Genomic DNA, 21,265 nt, shown 5'->3' on the forward strand with positions numbered 1-21,265 from the left:
GACTATCGTAACCAGTTTCTCAATATCTGGATAGGACAACAGCACCTAAAAAGGTGATTCTGAGAGCTCCTGGTCAAACTGACAAACTGTGCCAGGATGGCATGATGCAACAAAAGATACTTAGAAAATAATTTATTAGTCACTCCACACCTGCCCTTCAACTCATCAAAGGAAGAAAAAATGTTATGAACAAAAATGTGAGAGATATGGTTGACCCCCAGTCGTGTCCACCACAGGCAGTCCAGGTGGCCCAGGAGCTCTCAGAAATTGGCATTTTGCCGGGGGGGGGGGGCATTAGGAGACACCCCTCCCGAAGTTGTCAATGCTCTAGTACCCTCATGCCAGGCAAACAAGCTATCTTCTATCGGAGAGCAGCTTTTAGGTATCGACCTGTGTAGTGCATCCACAGCTGAGGCCCTAGAACCAAAGAGTGCAGTCAGCAGAGTGATGGAGGGAGATGAGGAGGTCACCAGGAACAATTCATAGACGTAGGAAAGTTGTGATGCCAAAAAATAGTGCATTAGATTTGGACAAGCCAATCCACCATCTGCTTTAGCAGCTTGGAGAGATGCTTTTGCAATATGTGGACATGCTCCCTGCCAGAGGAAGGCAGACAAAATCAAGTCTGTTTTTTTTAAACGTTTTTGTAAGAAAAATACCTGGGGTACACGAAAAACATAAAAATTTGGGTAGGTATATCAGTTTAAAAATGTTCACACGGCCAATCAGATTGAGAGGCAAGGAAGTCCAGGTGCGGAGGTTACTCTCCATGTTTGTTATAATTGGAGTTAGGTTAAGGGATTCATAAGTAGACAGATCTGCATTTATATGGATCCTGAAATACTTTAATGTGGGCTGAATGAACAGTTTGGAGTGAGTTAGGTATGTGTAATCGAGGTTGGGGCCAATGGGAAATGCAACAGATTTTTCCAAACCAACCCGTAGCCCAGAGAACGTCTCGAATTCCTCCACGACCCCCATTAATGACGCAAAGGACTGTTCCAAGCCATCTAGGTAAATTAATGCGTCATCAGCATAGAGAGAGATCTTTTCCATTTGCTCACCATAACATATGCCACCCACTGTGAAACTGCCAGAGCAAGAGGCTTTATGGCCAGTGCAAACAGAAGCAACGAGAGCGAGCAGCCCTGTCTCGTACCCCTCTGTAAAGAGAAAACATCAGATATATCATTATTGGTGCATACCCTGGCCCTAGGGTTAGTGTAGAGCAGGTGAACCCAATTGATGTAGTGAAGGCTAAAACCCATCCGATGCATGGTTTCCCAAAGGAAGGAACAATTAACGGTGCAAAAAGCCTTCAGAACATCCAAGGATAACACCAGTCCGCTTTTTGGTCAGTGGCCACCCTGTGAACATGTAAATAAAGACACTGAATGTTATCGTATGTGCTCTTACCAGGCATGAACCCTGTTTGGTCCTGATGGATAAGGTGAAGAATAACCTTTTGTAGTCTTATAGCTAGGAGTTTGGCCAGCACTTTAACATCACTATTTAATAGTGAGAATGGATGATAGGACCTTCATAATAATTTGTCTTTGTCAGGTTTGGGGAGTAAAACGATCAAAGCTTCACACATAGTGGCGGGAAGCACCCCTTCCTCCAATGCAGCTTCAAACAGAGAACGTAATTTTTTTTTGTAAGGTCTTCCACATAGTGCTTGTACCACTCTGCGTGTAGACTGTCTAACCCCAGAGTCTTGTTTGGAGGGAGAGAATATATGGCCTCTGTTATTTCTTCAATCTTTAGGGGTTCATCCAAAATAAGTCTGTGGGAGTCCTCCAATTCGGAAACTTGGATGGATTTAAAGAAGCCTGCCAACTCAAGCTCAGAAGGGAGCGCCAGAGCCGAGTATATATGTTCATAAGAGGACCTAAACATCTGGTTAATGGTCGAAGGATCCAATGAGACTGATCCATCATGGAGTCTAATTTGTGATATAGATCTATCAGTGCATGCTCTGAGAAAGATATGCCAGCAATTTGCCATTCTTTCCACTGTGTACTTGTAACCTAGCTGACAAATATAGTTGTTGTTTTTGAGTGGTATCCACTCTATGGAGATCAAGAGTTTTATGTGCACCCACAAATAGCTCATGGAAATCTGGAGTGGGGAGTGCAGTATATTGGGCCCTAGCTGCTTCTAAGGAGGACTCCAAAGTACGGAGGGTAGCCTGGGTTGATTTCCTATGTTTGGCGATATTGGAGATGTACGAGCCCGTCACAGTTGCCTTAAAGGCATCCCAAGTGGGGCCCATAGGGAGGCCCCCACATGGTCCCTTCAGTAATGGGACCTATCATGGTGTATAGGGTCCTGCAGATCAGGAGTGGACTGAGCTTCCACAGCCGAATTGAGGGCCAATGCCCCAAAAGCAGCTCTACTGAAAGGGCAGCGTGGTCTGATATCGTTAGCTCAATATATGAGACTGCATGAACAGAGGAGGCTATATCCAATGTCACCAGGGTGTAATCTAGCCATATACCACCACTAGTAGTAATGGCACCACATATACTGTACAGAGGAGAAAAATATATCGACCCTTTAGATCCGAAACAACCCTTTCACAAGAGAAGGGTAGTCCTTTACATATTAAAATTGACACACCATGAGCATAGTTATAATAGGTGTAGGTATCCCACAGTACCCAATGTTTTTTGAGCGCAAGGACCTTGGACCCCATTAAATGTGTTTCCTGCAGGCACAGGATATGCGGTTTATGTACCTTGAGGAAATCAAACAATGAGTTCCTTTTAAACTTGGAATTTGACCCCCGCACATTTCAGGAGATGCACGTGACCTTAGACATGGTGGAGTAGGGAAAATGATATTAAACCTTAGAATATTAAAGGCTAGTAGCCCCTTGGACTGACCGTAGGCCTCCCACATGGCTGCAATCGCACCAGGAGGAGGAGGCAAGACAAAAGAGAATCACACACAAACATACAACACACATGCCAGCCAACATATCAGCAGTCGAGCAATTTGAAAGGAGGACATTTGAATTAAACACCTCTACACGAGTTTGACCCCTGCCCGGCTACAAAAAACAAGGAGCGGGACTAAACTCCAAACCGCTAATAAAGGAAGGGGATCTGGCCTATACAGCCAAAATCAATGAACAAATGTTAGATCAGTCAGTGATCAAAAATGAAAGTAACCTTAGTAGCATAGCCTCCCACATGGAGATCTATATCCTTTTGTCAGAGAAAATCAAATAATTTTGAGTACCTGTCTTTGTAACGATTCCAGAAGCTGGAAGTGACAAAAGTAGGGGTAGGATTCACTACCAAAAGGAGAGCCCAGTTCAGGTGCCAGATGCCTGGTCAGAAAAACGACCAGGTTGTCACAGGGATTCAAACCAGGAGAGAGCATTCACTGGGGTTTGAAAGAAATGCACATGACCTTGGTAAACGACCCACAATGTGGCAGGAATTAACATTGAGTATTGAATGGCTTTTCCCCCCAGGAGCTGCTTGACATGTTGGTATTTGGCCCTTGATGCACGAACCCCAGGGGAGTATTCAGGGAAGAGGGACACCATTGCATTGTTGATCTTGATGCTCCCTTTCAGGCATGCAGCGCATAGGATGGTGTCCCTGTCCCGGTAGTTGAGTAAACGGATAACCATGGTGCGGAGAGGTTTACCTTCAGGGAGCAGTCTGCCAGGAACTCTGGGCTCTTTCCAAGACAAAGCAGGGGGACAGGCAGTCTTTCCCAAATTCCTGGGTAAACCAGAATTCCAGGAAGGATACAAGGTCACACCCCCTCGACCCGCTCAGGAAGGCCCACCAGTCGCAGATTATTTCTGCGCAGACAGTTTTCCAAATCATCCATCTTATCTTACAGTGATCTCATTTTGGAACCACGGGTTTTAAGAGCAGGAATGACAGAGTGTACAGTGTCCTCCAGATCACTAATGTGCCGTGACCCGATCCCAGATCTTGTGCCTGTCCTGGCACATTATTGTTATGTCTAGTTTAAGCTCCTCCACCTTGCCCATAAGATCTGAATGATTTACCCTGATAATTTTGAGAACATCCAGCAGAGTTCTTCTATGACATCCTCACTGGGGGAGGTCGGGGATAGCAGCGCCGGTGGAACGGGGGCCCCAAGGGAGGGTGGTGGAGAGGGGTCTGGCTCCTCTCCAAACAATTCTGGTGTGGATGCATGTGGAGCAGCGGCCAACTTCTCCATGGTGATATTCATTTTGGCTGGGGGCTGCTTCTTCTTGCGAATTTCCCATCCACTAAATCCACAGAAAGGAGCGCAGGGCCTTCACCAGGCAGCCAGGTAGGAAATCAGCCTAGATACAGAGGCAGATACACAGGATTACACAGGATTATGCAGAGGTGATCACAGAGCTGCTAAGAAAGATGTCCCTTCACATGGTTGGTAGGCCACGCCCCCTCGTTTTTTTTTTTTGAACAGGAGGGAGGGGCCAGGATCACAGAAGAGGGACCCAAGAAGAGGAGGATCTGGGCTGACCATGCAAATTCCATGCAGCAGAGCAGGTAAGTATAACATGTTTGTAAAGTTTTTTTTTCCTATAAAAAATAACAATCACTTTAAAATAGACATTGAAGTGTAAATCCAACTTTAAAGGAGAATTGCAGGCAAAGCTCGATTGGCTGTACTTCTCTTGTGGATCACGGGAGTGCTGTACGTTCTGCACTCCTGTGACCTGTTTTCAGCAGACAGCGGGCTGAAGCCTGCTGCTGGCTGACGCCCACAAAGCCGGTCCAGGCTGCGGAAAGATCAGATTGACCATATGGTAGTGATCCACCCAGATGCCTGTACTGGCATCTAACTCAGCCTCTCAGCAAGCCACTGCTGCCCACTCATTTTTATTTTATTTTTGCTTTAAAAAAAAAAATCTCCCTACTGACAGCAGCAGAAGCCTGTGAATCCTGCTGTTACCAGTGCCTGCTGTGAAACCAGGAAGTGAAGGAGTGGTGCTGCAGATAGGGCAGTGCTGAATTGGTGAGAGGAATCAGGCATATGTTAAGGGAGGGGGGGGAACATGTGGTGGGGACCTTTTTACCTTAATGCAGTAGAGTGAACAACATTTAGAACCATTTAGAGGGCTAATGTAAAGTCAGATTCGGGTATGTATGTTGGTTGTATATAAAAAAAAAATAATTCAATGTTTTTTTTTTACAAACATATAACTGGATTCATTGTTGTTTTTATCTCCCTCTATTTCAGCTCTAAAACTAGTGTATTTGACCTATCTAATGAGTACTATGGGGGTTATTTACTAAAGGAAAATCCACATTGCACTGCAAGTGCACTTGAAAGTAAAGTTGATGTAGATCCAAGGGGGACATGCAAGGAAAATAAAAAACAGCATTTTAGCTTGCACATGATTGGATGATAAAATCAGCAGAGCTTCCACTCATTTCAGATCTACCCCTTAGATTTAGAGCGACTGCACTTCCAAGTGCACTTGCAGTGAAAAGTGGATTTGCCTTTCGTAAATAACCCCCTATGCCTTGCACTATGTTTTCTAATGTGTCCTAAGTGAATGGAACAAACATTGAAAGTAACTATATCCACTCTAAATTTCATCTCCACGTACACATTCATTGTATCTGCCTGATATTCTTGTAGCTTCTATTGCAAGATTATTGGAATGCTTTCACAGTAACATGGTAGTTACGAGGTTCATTAGACATAGAAAATCTCTGATTAGTTTTGCTTGTTTTGTTATAATGGTCTCTTGGGCATTCAGATTGTAACAAGCCAACAGTGAACACACATTGCAAATGTTTTATTCCTGCTGCTGTACACATAGGAATATTGTAAAATCTGCTTACTTAACCCTTTCATGCCTTAGCCTATTTTTGACATTTGTTGCTTACAAGTTAAAATCCATACTTTTTTGCTAGAAAATTGCTTAGAACCCCTAAACATTATATAATATTTTTTAGCAGAGCCCTTAGAGAATAAAATCGTGGAATGGCGACAAACTATGGTACCTAAAAAAAAAAATCCCCATAGGTGACGCTTTAAAAAAATTTAACGGCTACCAGGTTAGAGTTAGAGGAGGTCTTTTGCTAGAATTATTGCTCTTGTTCTAACGATTGTGGCGATACCTCACATGTGTGATTTAAACACCGTTTACATATGCGGGCGCGACATGCACATGCGGTTTCTTTGCTGCGCAAGCTTGTGGGGACGGGGAGCTTTTAAAAAATTTTGTTGCGTTTTTCTTATTCATTTTATTTTATTTTTAGTTTTTTTACATTGTCACTTTAAAAAAAAATTCTGATCACTTTTATTGCTGTCACAAGGAATATAAACATCCCTTCTGACAGTAATAGGTGGTGACAGGTACTGTATTTAATAATACTCTGTATACAGTTACCTGCAGAGCTGTTTGTGAAAACTAAAATGAAAGTGTTTGTAACTGACATGGAATTTTATAGATAGGCAACTCCTATCTTCATATTGATTAGTGGTTCCAAATTAATAACTACTGCAGTAGGAAACAGACACAAAAGATACTCAGCATCTTTCCAAATAACTGTTCCGCATTATTATGATGCAATTTAAGTTTTTTATACACATGATTACATAGGTATCACATGAATATTACAGTTGTACTTGTATGGTAACAAAGAGCGTGACATAGGCAGGCTAATTCTAATCAGGACTCACTGTTACGCTCTGTAGATTCTGGCACTCTGTACTTACAAACTACTTCTGATGACGCTTTTTACTGTGGCCTTTGCAGCAACATTTGCCACTGGACCTCCAGAAAACATGTCCATACAGACAAAATGCATACTCGTAAGATCCTGACTTGGACATCTAGATATATCTTTTTGTAATCTCTGGTGGGGATGTTCAGCTTTTGGTAACACCTTTTGGTAATAGGTAAAACAAGAAGTGGTATAGTATAAAAACAAGCTCATTTACTAAGGCAGCCATAACTGCTTGTGACTGATGACAAGCTGGGGGGAAAAGTGTGGCTGGCAGACATAAATGATCACCTTTTTGCCAAAGTCCTGTTTCATAAGAAGTTGCTCCCTGTGGACAACTTGTGCTTTTCGTTCTGGGGTCCTTAAAGTTGAATTAATCCCAGCTATACTGGGCCAGAACTATTTGCACAGATCCAGCAAGTGTCCAAGGCTGTAAATGCAGAATCCTTAGAGTTGCCTGGTCTGCTTCCATATATGAGTTTTAATGTTAATATGGCTACCTCAGCAAGAAGCTGGAAGCAGGGCTGGTACAAGGGGTGGGCAGAAAGGGGCAGAGAAGTTTTTATTGTAGGAAGGGGGCGCAGTGCTGGCAGTGTGCTGTTAAACCAGTGTTGTCAACCACCCATAGAAACAAGGCACTTTCTCCCTGTCTGTAAATGTCTGTGATAGGACAAATGTGCCCGTAAAAAATAGCCGTGACCGGGTCGGCTTTGAAGTGCGCATGCGCAGTTCCAGCGAGCTGCCGACTCCCGAGCTGAGCCGTCAAGCCGTTCCTGTATTTTGCCCGGGGGGCGGATTTGACAGAAGCTGTGTGGCACGCTACTGGCGGCGATGCGAGTGATGTCATGGGGCATCCCGCCAGGCGTGCCAGCCTTTAAAAATACAGTCCCTAAGCAAGCAGAATGGAGGAGTCTTGCCTTTGTGGTGCCGGCGGTGGTCTACCCAGACAATTCAGTAACAGCCCAGCAGCTGCCCAGGCATCCACAGCACAAACGGACCAGCTCAGGGCAAGCCTGCATTCTCAAACTTCCTTGCTTTAAGGTAATAAAGGAGGTGATGGGGGCAGGAGGAGCTTGTGGCAGGAGCTGGTGATGGTTGTGCTGGCAGGAGATGCTGGCGGTGGCAGGAGAAGCTGGCAGTGGCAGGAGGAGCTGGCGGTGGCAGGAGGAGCTTTTGGAGGGAGCTGGTGGGGGCAGGAGGATCTGACGGTTGCAGGAGCTTGTGGCAGGAGCTGCTGGTGGGGGCAGGAAGAGCTTGTGGCAGGAGCTGGTGGGGGCAGGAGGAGCTTGTGGCTGGAGCTGGTGGGGCAGAAGGAGCTGGTGGTGGCAGGAGCTGGTTGGGGCAGGAGGTGACAGAGGTGGCAAGCGGAGCTTGTGCAGGAGCTGGTGATGGTGGCAGGAGGTGGCAAGAGCTGGTCGTGGCAGAAGGAGGTGGTGATGGTGGCAGGAGGTGAGGGCGAGCAAAAACTGATGGACTATTTTTATATTGAAAATAACAGAAATATGTTTTTTTTTACCTTTTAATATCTACCTTAAATCATATTGCTATTCAGATAGTTTATTTGTTTGTAGACTAAATACTGAAATTTGCACTTAAAACTTTGATTTTGTAACTTTTGTAAAATGGCAGTAAAAATTTGGCTTTGCCAGTAAATTTTGGTTGTTGTGCCAGTAAATTTTGGTTGTTGTGCCAGTAAATTTCAATCTGGTGGGCAACGCTGTGTTAAACTTTCTGAGAAAAAAAGTGACTGACTACCGCCAGCCGCTGCTACAACACTGAAGAGCTGCCCCTGCTTGCAAAGATGTGCTGAGTGCGCTCCTGCACCTGGCACAAGCAAAGGACCCGGTCTTCCCTTCCCTGTCAGGTGGAGCCGCGGAGTAATCTTCGCCAGACAGGGGCATCTGAATCTCGGGGAGACATGACGTGACCTCACCGAGAGGCCGGGCGGGAGGAGAGAGAGGACCATAGAGAGCTGCCAGGCGAGAGGAGGAACCAACCAGGCAGTAACAAAGTAAGTAGATGGGCATCTATGAATGAATGAATCGGCTAACTCTGGTGGTATTGGGGGGGGCTTTCAGGTGAGCTTAATAAATAATGATTTTCCAATGGTATTTGCAATATATATTAATGACCAGTGTCAGTTAATTAACCCCTATGGGCTGCATTAGTAGCACTAGTTTCGGTGTTCATTAACCCCTTCGTGCTGCAGCATAACACTGCCACTAATGCAGCACAAAGGGGTTAATTAAGAAATTTTTCACACTGGGCCGCTTTAGCGGTAAAGCGCTGCTAGTTTTAGCAGCACTTTACCATCATTTTAGAGAGTGTTAAATGCACCCTAAAAGCACCGATGCTGAAGCGCCTTGCAGGCACTTTGGCAGTGGTGCCCATTCATTTCAGTAGGCAGGGGTGGTTTAGGAGCTCCAAAAACGCTGCTTGCATAACTTTTTTTTTTAATGTCCTGCCAGCACAGCGCCCCAGTGTGACAGCAGTCGGGCTCTCAAACTGGGGCTGCAGGGTAGGCATTTTTCAGTTTCTTTACAGGTACTATTTTTAGCCCTTTAGCACCTAAAAAATGCCTCAGTGTGAAAGGGGTCTAACTGACATTGGTCATTAATGCATTAGTGACCAGTGGCAACACATGAACCCCCTCATGCTGCATATTACAAATATCATTGGTAATTAAATGGTAAGTGCACCTTTACCTAAAAATCTGTAAAGTGAACTTACACAGGATGCTTTCCTCGACCCCATCCCCCCCCCCCTCCCTTCACGATCCTTCACTGCTCCAAAGATGCTGCTAGCAGGACTTTTTTTTTCTGTCCTGCCAGCGCACTGCTCCAGTATGAAATCCCTTGGGGCTTACACAATGGAGACACATCAGCGGCTCTTTCGGGTAGCTTTGCAGGTGCTATTTTTAGCACTGTAACACCTGCAAAGCGCCCCAGTGTGAAAGGGGTCTTAGATTAATTAACTCGGCACTTTTTGTTATTAATGTTTTGTCTAAAAAACAGGAATTAGCATGGGTATCCTTCCAGCTGATCACTGATATCTCGTCCCAGCTACATTCTTTCATGAGAGCGCAAAGGAGGAGGTCACATCTGCATACATGACACAAGATGTAGAACTAAAAGGCCCAGCATTCACACACATACACGATTATCTCTCTAAAATCACTAACGTATTTCCCATTTGTACACCACACATGCATGTCATTCTCTCACTGTCTTTTAACTCTTTATTTTTCCCTGCTTTCCTTCTCATATCCCATACATCCCATGTATTGTAATCCCATACTTCATATACTCTAGCTTCTATGATCAGCCTCATCCCATCTTCCCTCTTTGACAACATATAAAGTATTCTGTTTTGACTCTCATTTCTCTGTTTTGACTTTACTAGTTGTAGTACCTGACCCTAAATTCATCCCCACAACTTAACATCAAAATTTTCCTTTCTGTCTGGTGTTAAATGTCTGTCACCCTTCATCCATCCTGCTCACATAGATGGCTGTCTCTTTTTAGCTGTTTAATCTGTAAGATTCTTAGTCCCTGTGCACTTTGGTAATCGCGTTACCCATTGTGGATCTCTGTCCACTTTAACCATTTATCTAGGGGCTCAGTATAGGTGGAACCGCACCTTCGGTTCATATATTTTATAGCGCTCCTGCTGTGCTGGGCATATTTGAGGGTCTCTTACCCTTCATTCCCTTACTTAATTTAATGCCCATAATGACTGTCCAGTCTTCTCTTCTCTACTTGTGCCTATACCCTCTTGCCTCTAAACTACTTTATCTAGCATATATGTACTACATATACCTGTAAACAGCACTATTCTTTCTTTTCTTATCTATAACACTCCAATGGATAGTAGACAGTGACAACATAACATATAACCAATCAATACAGTTCGATTAAGGGGACTAAAATAGGTACCCTTTGTCCCGAAAATGCCTTTTACCGATCAAGGAAGTCTGATAACTCAAATGTAAGCAAAAGGCTAACCTCAGATTATAAAAAATTCTCGGATTGTCTCAAGCTCCACGTTTCAGATTTTCGGCATCACCTGTAAATCCCCTCCTGGCTGGCTCGCTCTTCTGACATGAAATTTTATAGATGGGCAACTCCTATCCTCATATTGATTAATGGTCCCAAATGAATAATAACTACTGAAGTAGGGAACAGACACAAAAGATACACTTGGCAATCTTTTCAAATAACTGTTCTGCTTTATTATAACGCAATTGGAGGTTTTTATACATATGATTACATAGGTATGGCATTAATATTACAACTGTACTTGTATGGTAACAAGGGGCGTAACATAGGCAGGCTAATTCTAATCAGGACTCAAAAGAATGCAAACATGTAATGAAAACATTATTAGTGCCGTGTGCACACTGAGGGCAGTGTGCAATACATACAAAATAGAATACAATTATATACAAAATTTACAAATTTCCTTTACAGTAACCCTTAAAATAAATTGATCCGGTTTCTTTAAATCATGTTATATAGCACAGTGCTTGTGCTGTGTAATTTGGCTCTTTCTCTCACTGGAAATACCTGCCTGGTTCTGTGCTGTAAACTGACCATGGTTTATCATAGCTTCTGAGCCCTGAAACCATGGTCAGTTTACAGTCCAATCTGTTAGGTCACAACATGTGCCCCACTGTATGTCCTTTATTAAAAAAAAAGCAGATTTCTGCCTTCTTTCAGAGCACCTCCCAGCACTCATGTGACCACCCTACCGCTGTAGCTGACAGTCTGGAAGAGGAGAGAGGCGGGCGGTCATGTGAGCGCCGGAAGGCGCTCTGAAATAAGGTAGAAATTGGCTTTTTGTTTTTAAATATGTTGTTACCTAGTTGTTAGGGGATTGTAAGGGCATGACAAAAGGCTTTATGACCACTTTAACAATACAACAGTATTTATTATGAGATGTCAAAATGTCATATTCTGGGTGTGCTGTTCACACTGGCTACATAATACAGTGAGGTGGGGATGGTGTTCTTGGGGTCATAGGCAGCATTCGTCCTCCTCCAAACACGACGGGTTGCGTTGATGCCAAAGAGCTTGATTTTTGCCTCATGTGACCACAACGCTTTCAACCAGTTCTCCTCTGAATCATTCAGATGTTTATTAGCAAACTTCAGTCGGGCCTGTACATGTGCTTTCTTGAGCAGAGAGACCTTGTGGCTGCTTCAGGATTTCAGTCCTTCATGACATAGTGTGTTACCAATTGTTTTCTTTTTGACTATGGTCCCATCTGCCTTGAGATCATTGACGAGATTCTCCTGTGTAGTTCTGGCCTGATTTCCCACTGTTCTCATGATCGTTGGAACTCCATGAGGTGAGACCTTGCATGGAGCCCCAGACTGAGGGAGATTTACAGTTATTTTGTGCTTTTTCCATTAGCAAATAATCGCACCATTGTCACCCTCTCACCAAGCTGCTTGGCAATGGTCTTGAAGCCCATTTCAGGCTTGTGTAGGTCTACAATCTTGTCCATGACATCCTTGGACAGTTCTTTGGTCTTGGCCATGGTGGAGAGATTGGAATCTGATTGCTTCTGTGGACAGGTATCTTTTATACAGGTAACAAGTTTGAGATTAGAAGCACTCCCTTTAAGAGTTCTCCTAATCTCAGCTCGTTGCCTTTATAGAAGACACCTGGGAGGCAGAAATCTTGTTGATTGATAGAGGATCAGATATTTAACTCCTTAAAATGCAAATCCATTTATAACTTTTTTTAAATGTGTTTTTCTGAATGTGTTTGTTGGTATTCTGTCTTTCACTGTTAAAATAAACCTACCATTAAAATTATAGACTGATAATTTCTTCATCAGTGGGCAAATGTACAAAATCAGCAGGGGATCAAATACATTTTTCCCTCACTTTACATATTGTAGAATAACAAGGCCAGATTTCAGTTTTATTGTACTTATCTTGGTAAAAGATTCTCATCCAGTGCTTGTAACCAAGAAGGTGCTTCTGGCAGAGTCAGAGGTTATTTCTGCTTGGTAAAGTAAGTTAATTATACCAGTATTGGGATTTAATAAATTATAAATCATGTATAAAACAGATCGGAAGGTTGGAAATTATACTTACCAATTTCATAGCTCAAGGGATGGCTTAGAAACATTTATGTAAACGAAGGGGATACTGGTAATGTTCATGGCTAGGTGTTTTTGAGATATATTAATTCCCATAGGGAGTATGTTGTAAACAGTGGCTCTGGTAAGGGGCTTTTAATAAATGCTCATGTCATACTCCTTTCTTTACAAAATGCTTACATTTTATCTGCGCCTTATATTGAAGCATATGCCCAACCTCTCTCTGTGTTATATTCACCCATTCTTGATCCAGAAAAATATCGCTGAATAGATCGCGTGTTGAGAAATCTTCCCGGTCTGACCCGCACATGCCCTTTGCAATCCTATTCAAACATATGGACTTTGAGTAAGAGGCTTTTTGACAAGCAATTGGGTGATCTAGGAAGCAAAATCTCTCTGGATTCAAGGTAGGAGGGGGTGGTCTAATATAAGTGTAAAGCTTAGTACACGCAGGCAGAATGTCACCAGTGTCACTTCCGGTTGCTCCCGACCTGTATCATCACGGGTCTTGTGACTTCATCAGGTATTAAATGCTAATAGTGACAGATTATTTCCGTTTTTGTTGTTCATTTTGTTGTGGACTGCATGGCAAACAAATGGGGTATCCATTTCCCAGCAGTCTTCATTTTTACTCAGTAAATTATCCATTTTGCTAGAGCTGAAGTAGGGGCCATTTTCCCAGAGTTAGCCATTGTAATAATAAACCAAGAAAAAATTGTATCAGATAATGTTTGCTGAATGAACAAATATAAGTGTCCCCCAAAATGGGGAAAATACTGAACTACAAAAAATATAGAGTAAAAAACTATATATAATTGAAAAAGGGGGCTAAAAAAAAAAAACACTGCAATAGAGATGGATGCCGGCCAGAATCAGCCGGAAATGACGCACGAGTGAGCAATGACAACATACATTATGTATACAAATGATCCAAACAGGAACCGAAAATCATATAACAGCAGAAAGGGTCTAACTCCCAAGGTGAAATAGAAATATGATAAGCCCAGAAATTAGAATGTAATAGTGTCATCTAGAATCACAAATCATTGTGCACAGACAAGAGAATATATGTATCCAGTGAAAGGTAGAAATCGCTAATGACTGTTCAACAGTTAACAGTTCAAAAAAGAAAACAACATTCAGTACTTCTGGGAATTTCCTGCCTGTCTTATTGGCAAGAAAGAGGGTCGATTGGCAACACTAAGATTTTCAGAAAATATGGAAGCATTCTGCAATAAATTGGATATCGCGATAGTAGCGATACCCGGTTGGTGGGAAGCACAGGAGAAAACATCAAATATCTCAACCTAGCAACAGTGGCATCCGATAGACAGAAGAAAATTCTTAAGAAGAAACCTGAAAAAAGATGAGGGGAAGGGGATGGAGTTGACGGAGGAGAGCGGGGTCAGACGGGTGGATAGAGGAAGGGGGGTGCTGCAGGAAGGGGGGAGGTGGGACGGGGAGGGGCATGCCAAACGCAGAGACTTGCTGTGGGCACCACAGACAGAGCTCAACCTTCTGGGGGGGGATCCGGAGAGTAGGTAGGTTTGGGTAGACTACGGATCCCAGGGCCTTTGTAAGGAAAAATCCCCCATAGGACGTGGGTTTGGGGGAGGTCTCTCCAATATATAGGAAAAGGGGCAACTGAGGTCCGAGTCCACCAAGGCCTGGAAGTGCCAAAACGCCATCAGGTTGGCGTACGGGTTATCGCTAAAGGTAGCAAATATGGTAGATAGACAGAGTCAGGGGAAGCTTAGGGTGGATGGGCCATATGAGAAGAAAGGGGTCGGGGGGAGGCTTTAATCTAAGATGACCACATTAAAGATAGTGTCCTACAATGTTCAGGGGCTTAACACCCTCACTAAAAGCCAACATCTTAAGAGAAATGAAATATTTAAACGCTGATATAGTTTTACTTCAAGAAACTCACATTGCTCAGGATTCCAGCCTGAAAATTTGGTCCAGTGACTATCCGTTGTGGTTCTATGGGGACTCCCCAATCAAACGTGCTAGGGGAGTCGCTATAGGATTTTCGAGAGGTATAAGGTTTGTACCCGAGGAAAGAAGGGTGGTACTTGTTTCTAAGGGGCAGAATAAACTAAATAAAGTACTCGATAAATAATAAATATTTATGGACCCAACAGAAACCCAATAGGGTTTTTTCTGGGGGTGGTGGAAAAGTTTATGGAGTTTATAAGTGGTTGGGCAATGATGGCTGGAGACTTTAATTTCAGTATGGATCCTGGGGTGGATAGTTCGTCCCGGGCACAGCGGACTGAGAAGGTGCAGCGTAAATTACTTAAAAAGAAGTTACACCAACATCAACTGATGGATGTTTGGAGAATACAACATGCAAAAATACAGGACTACTCATTCCATTCCGCTGTGCATGGGACGTATTCAAGGATTGACCTATTTCTGGTACAACATAGGATGTTAAACGCGGTGAAAGGCTCAAACATAGAAATTGGCGTTTTCTCAGATCACGCCCCAGTATTAATAAAATTAAAGATAGAGGGGGAACGAAAGGTCTTTAACAGGTGGAGACTAAATGAAGAACTGTTTTAAGATACAGAGGTTGTAGACAGTATAAAAAGAGAATTAGAGTGGTATTTTTCAGCAAATAGCATTAGCATTACCTCGGAAGCCACGGTATGGGAGGCCCATAAGGCCTATATCAGGGGGATCCTGATTGCAACAGAAACTGCAAAAAAAGGGCGAACAGACAGAAAAGTGAAGTGTTATATAAGGAAATCTATGATCTATGAAGGAAAAAAAATATATACTTATGCAAAAGATAATTGCTACAATGATGATGAAACGAGATGGGACAACGATGAACGGTAGAGTTGATTCAAGTCTCTCTAAAGAGTTCACTGATGTGACAAAAACAAAACAAAAAAAAAAACTGTTAACAGTTCAAGTCGAACTCATTGTGGAGTCCTTGCGGTGTAAGGGTCACCATCAGTAAGATCCTTTTGGATTAAGGCTGACTTAATGTTCTCACTTTGTGGCTGCCACGCCAATGTCTCTTAAAAGGTTCTATTCCCCAGAATTTGAGATGGGAGGGGTCCTTATTATGTACAAGGGATAAATGCTTGGATACGCTATGTTTATCATAGTCGTTCAAAATGTTTTGTACATGTTCCTTGATATGTACTCTGAGGGGTCTCTTGGTGCGTCCAATGTATTGTAAGCCGCGACTGCAGTCTAAAGCATAAACAGCCCCCTCAGTATTATAACATATAAAGTCATTAATCTCATATGTAGCTAAATGTTTTCCCAGTGAAAAAACGTAAAAGTTTTTTTCGGTGGTTCCACTACATTTCTTACCACTCTATCTTTAATAGTGGGTGTCCTTCTATAAATAAATTTAGACTTCATAGGTAATAAACCTAAGAACATGGTGACCACATCTAGCACACCAGCCTTTCATGGGTTATTTGAAAAATTCACTGCCAGTGGGTACAAATGTCACGTTAACATCTATTGAAAATTTAATTTGGTTTGGCCAAAAAAAGTGGAAAAAAATCCTGTTTTTTTTTTTTTCTTTCCAAGGCAATAAAGGCTGCGGAGTATGGATTATGTCATCCAGCCTTCCACATATCACCAGCAACCAGATAGGTCACAACAGCATTTATGGGGTGGCAGTTTTTTGCCGCAAAGATGACGCTAGTGACTACGCAGCTAACCAGGCCGGTAATGAAAACTTCAATGATGAAGGAGAAGCAGCCAATTGGGAAAATGATCTAGACAGTGAAGATGATCGCTTCTCCTCAAGGAGGCCAATAAATGTGGCACTTATTGAGTCCAACAGTATTAACCACAATGGAGGTAAGAAAAAAATATAGATTTTTGTCTACATTGAAAACTTTTTTTTCTAAATCTGTATTTCTAGAAGTTTTTTCAGTGTTACTATGAAATTTAACCACTTGAAGGCCAAGACTTTTTCTGACACTTCTCAGATACATGTTAAAATCTGTATTTTTTGCTAGAAAATCACTTGGAACCCCCAAACATTTTATATTTTTCTAAAGCGGAGACCCTAGAGAATAAAATGTTGGGTGGGTGTTGCAATTTTTTATGTCACACTGTATTTGTGCAGTGCAATTTTTGGGGAAAAAAAAACTTTAATGAATCTTTTTTTTTTTTCAAATAACGCTTTCTTTATTGTCAGTAGCGGCATAGGAAAATAAGCAGTACAGAAGCATAGTAGCAGCAGTGCAATTACAAAACATAGCAAGGTCAGGAATAAACACGCTATATGTGGTGACGGGTCTCGGGCGCGTACAGCAAGGTATAATAATGTGGTCGGCCAAGCATGGGGGGGTCAGGAGACACATATAGTCAACTGCCCGCTCCCAAACCCGAGAGGCTCGGTAAGTTCTGCCATAAGACCTATGCTTTAATGAATCTTAATGCACAAAAACACAATATAATTTCCAATTGTTTGGTAATATATAAAAGATGTTACGCTGAGTGCCAATAGATGACAAACATGTCACATTTTAACCAACTTCAGCCCCGGAAGGATTTACCCCCTTCCTGACCAGAGCACTTTTTGCAATATGGCACTGTGTCAATTTAACTGACAATTGCGCGGTCATGCAACATTGCACCCAAACAAAATTGACATCCTTTTTTTCCCCACAAATAGAGCTTTCGTTTGGTGGAATTTGATCACCTCTGCATTTTTTTTTTTTTTGGTTTTTTTTTGTGCTATAAACAAAAAAGTGCCAATTTTGAAAAAAGAGCAATATTTTTCAACTTTTGCTATAATAAATATCCCCAAAAAATATATAAAAAAAACAAACTTCTTTCTCAGTTTAGGCTGATATGTATTCTTCTACATATTTTTGGTAAAAAAAAAAATCACAATAAGCATATATTGATTCGTTTGCGCAAAAGTTATAGCGTCTACAAAATAGATAGATTTATGGCATTTTTATTATTCTTTCTTTTAATATTAGTAATGGTGGCAATCTGCAATTTTTATGGTGATTGCGACATTATGGCGGACACTTTTGACACTATTTTGGGACCATTGTCATTTATACAGCGATCAGTGCTATAAAAATGCACTGATTACTGTGTAAATTACACTAGCAGGGAAGGGGTTATACACTAGGGGGCGATCAAGGAGTTAAGTGATTCTAACTGTGGGGGGGGGGGTTGGATTGTTGCACTAGAACATGACAGAGATCACTGTTCCTGATGACAGAGAGCAGTAGATCTCTGTCATGTTGCTAGGCAGAACAGGTAAATGCCTCGTTTACCGTGACACGATTGCAGGCACCTGGCGGATATTTAGTCCGCGGGACCCGCAGGCACGGTCATAGAGTACGCAGTGGGTGTGCGCGTCCACAATGGCGTGATTTAAAGGGGATGTATCTGTACGCCCATTTGCCCAGCCAAGCCATTGTGCCGACGTACATCAGTGTGCACTGGTCGGCATGTGGTTAAAATTGCGCACTATATTATCCATGGGCAACGCTTTAAAAGCCTTTACAGGTTACTACTTTAGATTTACAGAGGAGGTCTGGTGCTAGAATTATTATTCTTAGAGCCCTCTCACACTCACATTGCCCAGGCATCGGCGCTAAAGTGCCACTATCTTTAAAGGCGCTTTACCGTCATCTTAGCTGAGCTTTTCAGCCACTAGCGGGGCGCTTTTAGCCCCGCTAGTGGCCGAAAAAGGGTTAAAACCGCCATTTCAGCGACGCTTTGCCGGCGCTGCTTATTGATTTCAATGGGCAGAGGTGCTTTAAGAGCAGTGTATACACCGCTCCTAAAGTGCCTCAAAGAAGCTGCTTGCAGGACTTTTTTTAGCGTCCTGCCAGCGTACCGCTCCAGTGTGAAAACACTCGGGCTTTCACACTGGAGTGACAGGAGAGGCGCTTTACAGGTACTTTGCATGTGATTTTTTTTATCGCCTGTAAAGCGCCTCAGTGTAAAGGGGGTCTAAATCTGACATTTGTGATGATACCTCTTATGTGTGGTGCAATTGCTGTTTACATATGACGCGAGACTGATATGGGCCTTGCACAGGAGCATGATGGTATGAGGGTCCTTTAAAAAATATTTTATTAAAAAAAAAAAAAAAAAAAGTCGGCCGATGTAATATTCCACGTGTTTTGATTATAGTGCTAAAAGTGCTATTGTGAATAATGAATGGTAGTCACTTGTTCAGTGTAAGAAAAGATGATTCTAGCAAAGAAGTGTTGTGTTAGGCGCCAAAGGAAATCTGAGTCTGCAGAAATAAGGTTTTGTTAAATCGTCACACAACTTAGCTGTTTAGTCTGATTGTAAACCATGCGTTTTAATGCACAATATATGTAAAACAGATTCTACTGAAATGTTTTAATTGATTTTTATCCTGAATGTAAGCTACACTCCTATTGATTTACAGTATATTCTTGTGTCTCATATACCACCCCCATATATGCTGTGATCCAAATTGAAATGTAATAGAAAGGAAGAGAAAAACAGGGCCAGATAATAGACTAGCAAATAGATGAACACTGACTCACAGTGCTGCCTAGAATTCCAAGCAAACAAGTTTAATTGCAAGTGGGGAACAAGTAATTTCTAGTGTTGTTTAGAGAGCATAACATTGTCACAACAGGAAAGGAGTATTCATTAAAGGGACAGTATTGTTAATATGACTTTTTTTTACATGAAAGTGTATGTTATGGCAAAAAACACATGCAGTACATATCTGCAATACATGCACATTTCCTCATGTTTTATTCCTGCAAGTACAGAAAAATACCCGTTGACCTGCCCAAAATGTACTCTGCTCCTAAGTTCTGTTCTGAGCTGACAACACAAAGCATTTATGCGGACTGAGCAGTGTCATCCCTACCAAGTTGTCTTTTCTAAACTATGCAACAAACACTCCCCTTATGTTATTTTCCACAACATTTATTATTCTGAACTCCACATTAGAACTGGGAGGGCTAATGAAACTCCCGAGATAACAAATGATGTGTGCGCAGGACCAAGGACAGCAATGAATTTCTGGATTTCTGACATGATCAACCTTTTTTTTTTTTTTTTTTTTTTTTTTTTTTTACACTGATCAAACTGATATAACAAAATGCTTTTGTATTTATGTATTTGTTTATTTATTTGTGTCATGAGCATTTTTCTTACTTAACACTACTTTTCCTTTCATAATACTAATTTGGTCTGTTATAAATACAGTTAGTAAAATACTGTAAGTAAGAATTTGCATCTATTTTATCTTTTTCAGCTGCTGGGTTGTACATTAAGAGCAGTGAAGCTCTGAACATTATAGCTAATGCCATACATGCCAACCATGATAGTGGTGTGGCTGTTTTCCAAAGTAACCAACTTGTTCGAATTGGAAATAACAGCATCTCATGCAACAGACTGAGCGGTGTCCATGTTGAGACAGGATGCAGAGTGGAATTAAGGGGAAATGGTGTCTATGACAATAGAAGCCATGGCATCGCTTCCAAGGGAGATGGGACCATCATAGAGAATGATATCGTAGGAAACCGTAGCTGTGGCATTCAGCTCATCCATACTGCTGACATGAAGGTAAATACATTGCACAATTATTTATTTGGAAATAGCAGATACAGAGAAAACTAATGACGTGAGGGGGAGGACACGGGTATCAATTAAATGCAAATTTGTCTTTTTTTTTTTATTATTATAGGGAAGATGGCCATTGGAATGTTTTCATGCTAGCCTTGTGTAGGTAGTAGCTGCAATGTTATGGTGTAAAGATGTAAAACTTGTTTGGTACGAACTTCCAAAGGTATACTAGAGTGATTATTTAGTAGGATGCCTTGCTTTTGGACATCAAATGCATTTTCATTCTAGTGGGTAAAAATCAATAAAATAGATCATTCTTTTTTTTTTTTTGTACATTTTTATTAAGCTTCATGAAATACATACAACAATAACCCACATATAGTGGAAACCGCCACTGGTTAAAGTAAAAAAACATACCAGCTGTAATAGAGTCCCTGTCCCTATGGAAATGGAGCAAAAATGGACACAGAATCTGCATGTCAGTGTACTGCAGCGCTAGAGTGTAGATTTGAAAAGGAGAGAACTGCTCTGGCAGCTTTCTCTGGTTCTTGCTAGTTCTGGATGGGACTCTGTAGTTTGGAGATCCCTAAGAGTTTTGGGTGGGATGGGATCTCCAACCCTGTGTCCGGGTCTTATGGATAGCCATCAGGTTGTGTGCCCAGGTGAGGGAAGGGTTTAGTAACCCTTTAAGCCATAAGGCCCCTCTGGCTGAGTTGATGAGAGCTGAAGATTCTAATGGACTCCACCAAAGTATCTGCCATGTATCTTACTGCTTTCAACAGTGCAGCGAAGGAGTCTAGCAAGTCCTTTCTAGAGGTTCTGGCTTCTATATGTCTCTTTAAGTGCTCCACCCAGCATTCACGGTT

General features: G+C 42.1%; 1 protein-coding gene across 1 annotated transcript in view; it reads left to right on the plus strand.

Annotated features, from left to right (window-relative positions):
- The window catches only part of FBXO10 (F-box protein 10), a 175,874-nt gene that overhangs the window by 141,407 nt on the left and 13,202 nt on the right, over positions 1–21,265 (plus strand). The window contains exons 9-10 of the mRNA XM_077475356.1: positions 16,392–16,667; positions 20,089–20,399. Of these exons, the coding sequence (XP_077331482.1) occupies positions 16,392–16,667; positions 20,089–20,399 (587 nt within the window). The remainder of the gene's footprint in view (positions 1–16,391; positions 16,668–20,088; positions 20,400–21,265) is intronic.

Source organism: Lithobates pipiens, unplaced genomic scaffold (genome assembly GCF_037356315.1).
Source record: "Lithobates pipiens isolate NorthernLeopardFrog02 unplaced genomic scaffold, aLitPip1_a1.2 Scaffold_13, whole genome shotgun sequence".
NCBI lineage: Eukaryota > Metazoa > Chordata > Amphibia > Anura > Ranidae > Lithobates > Lithobates pipiens.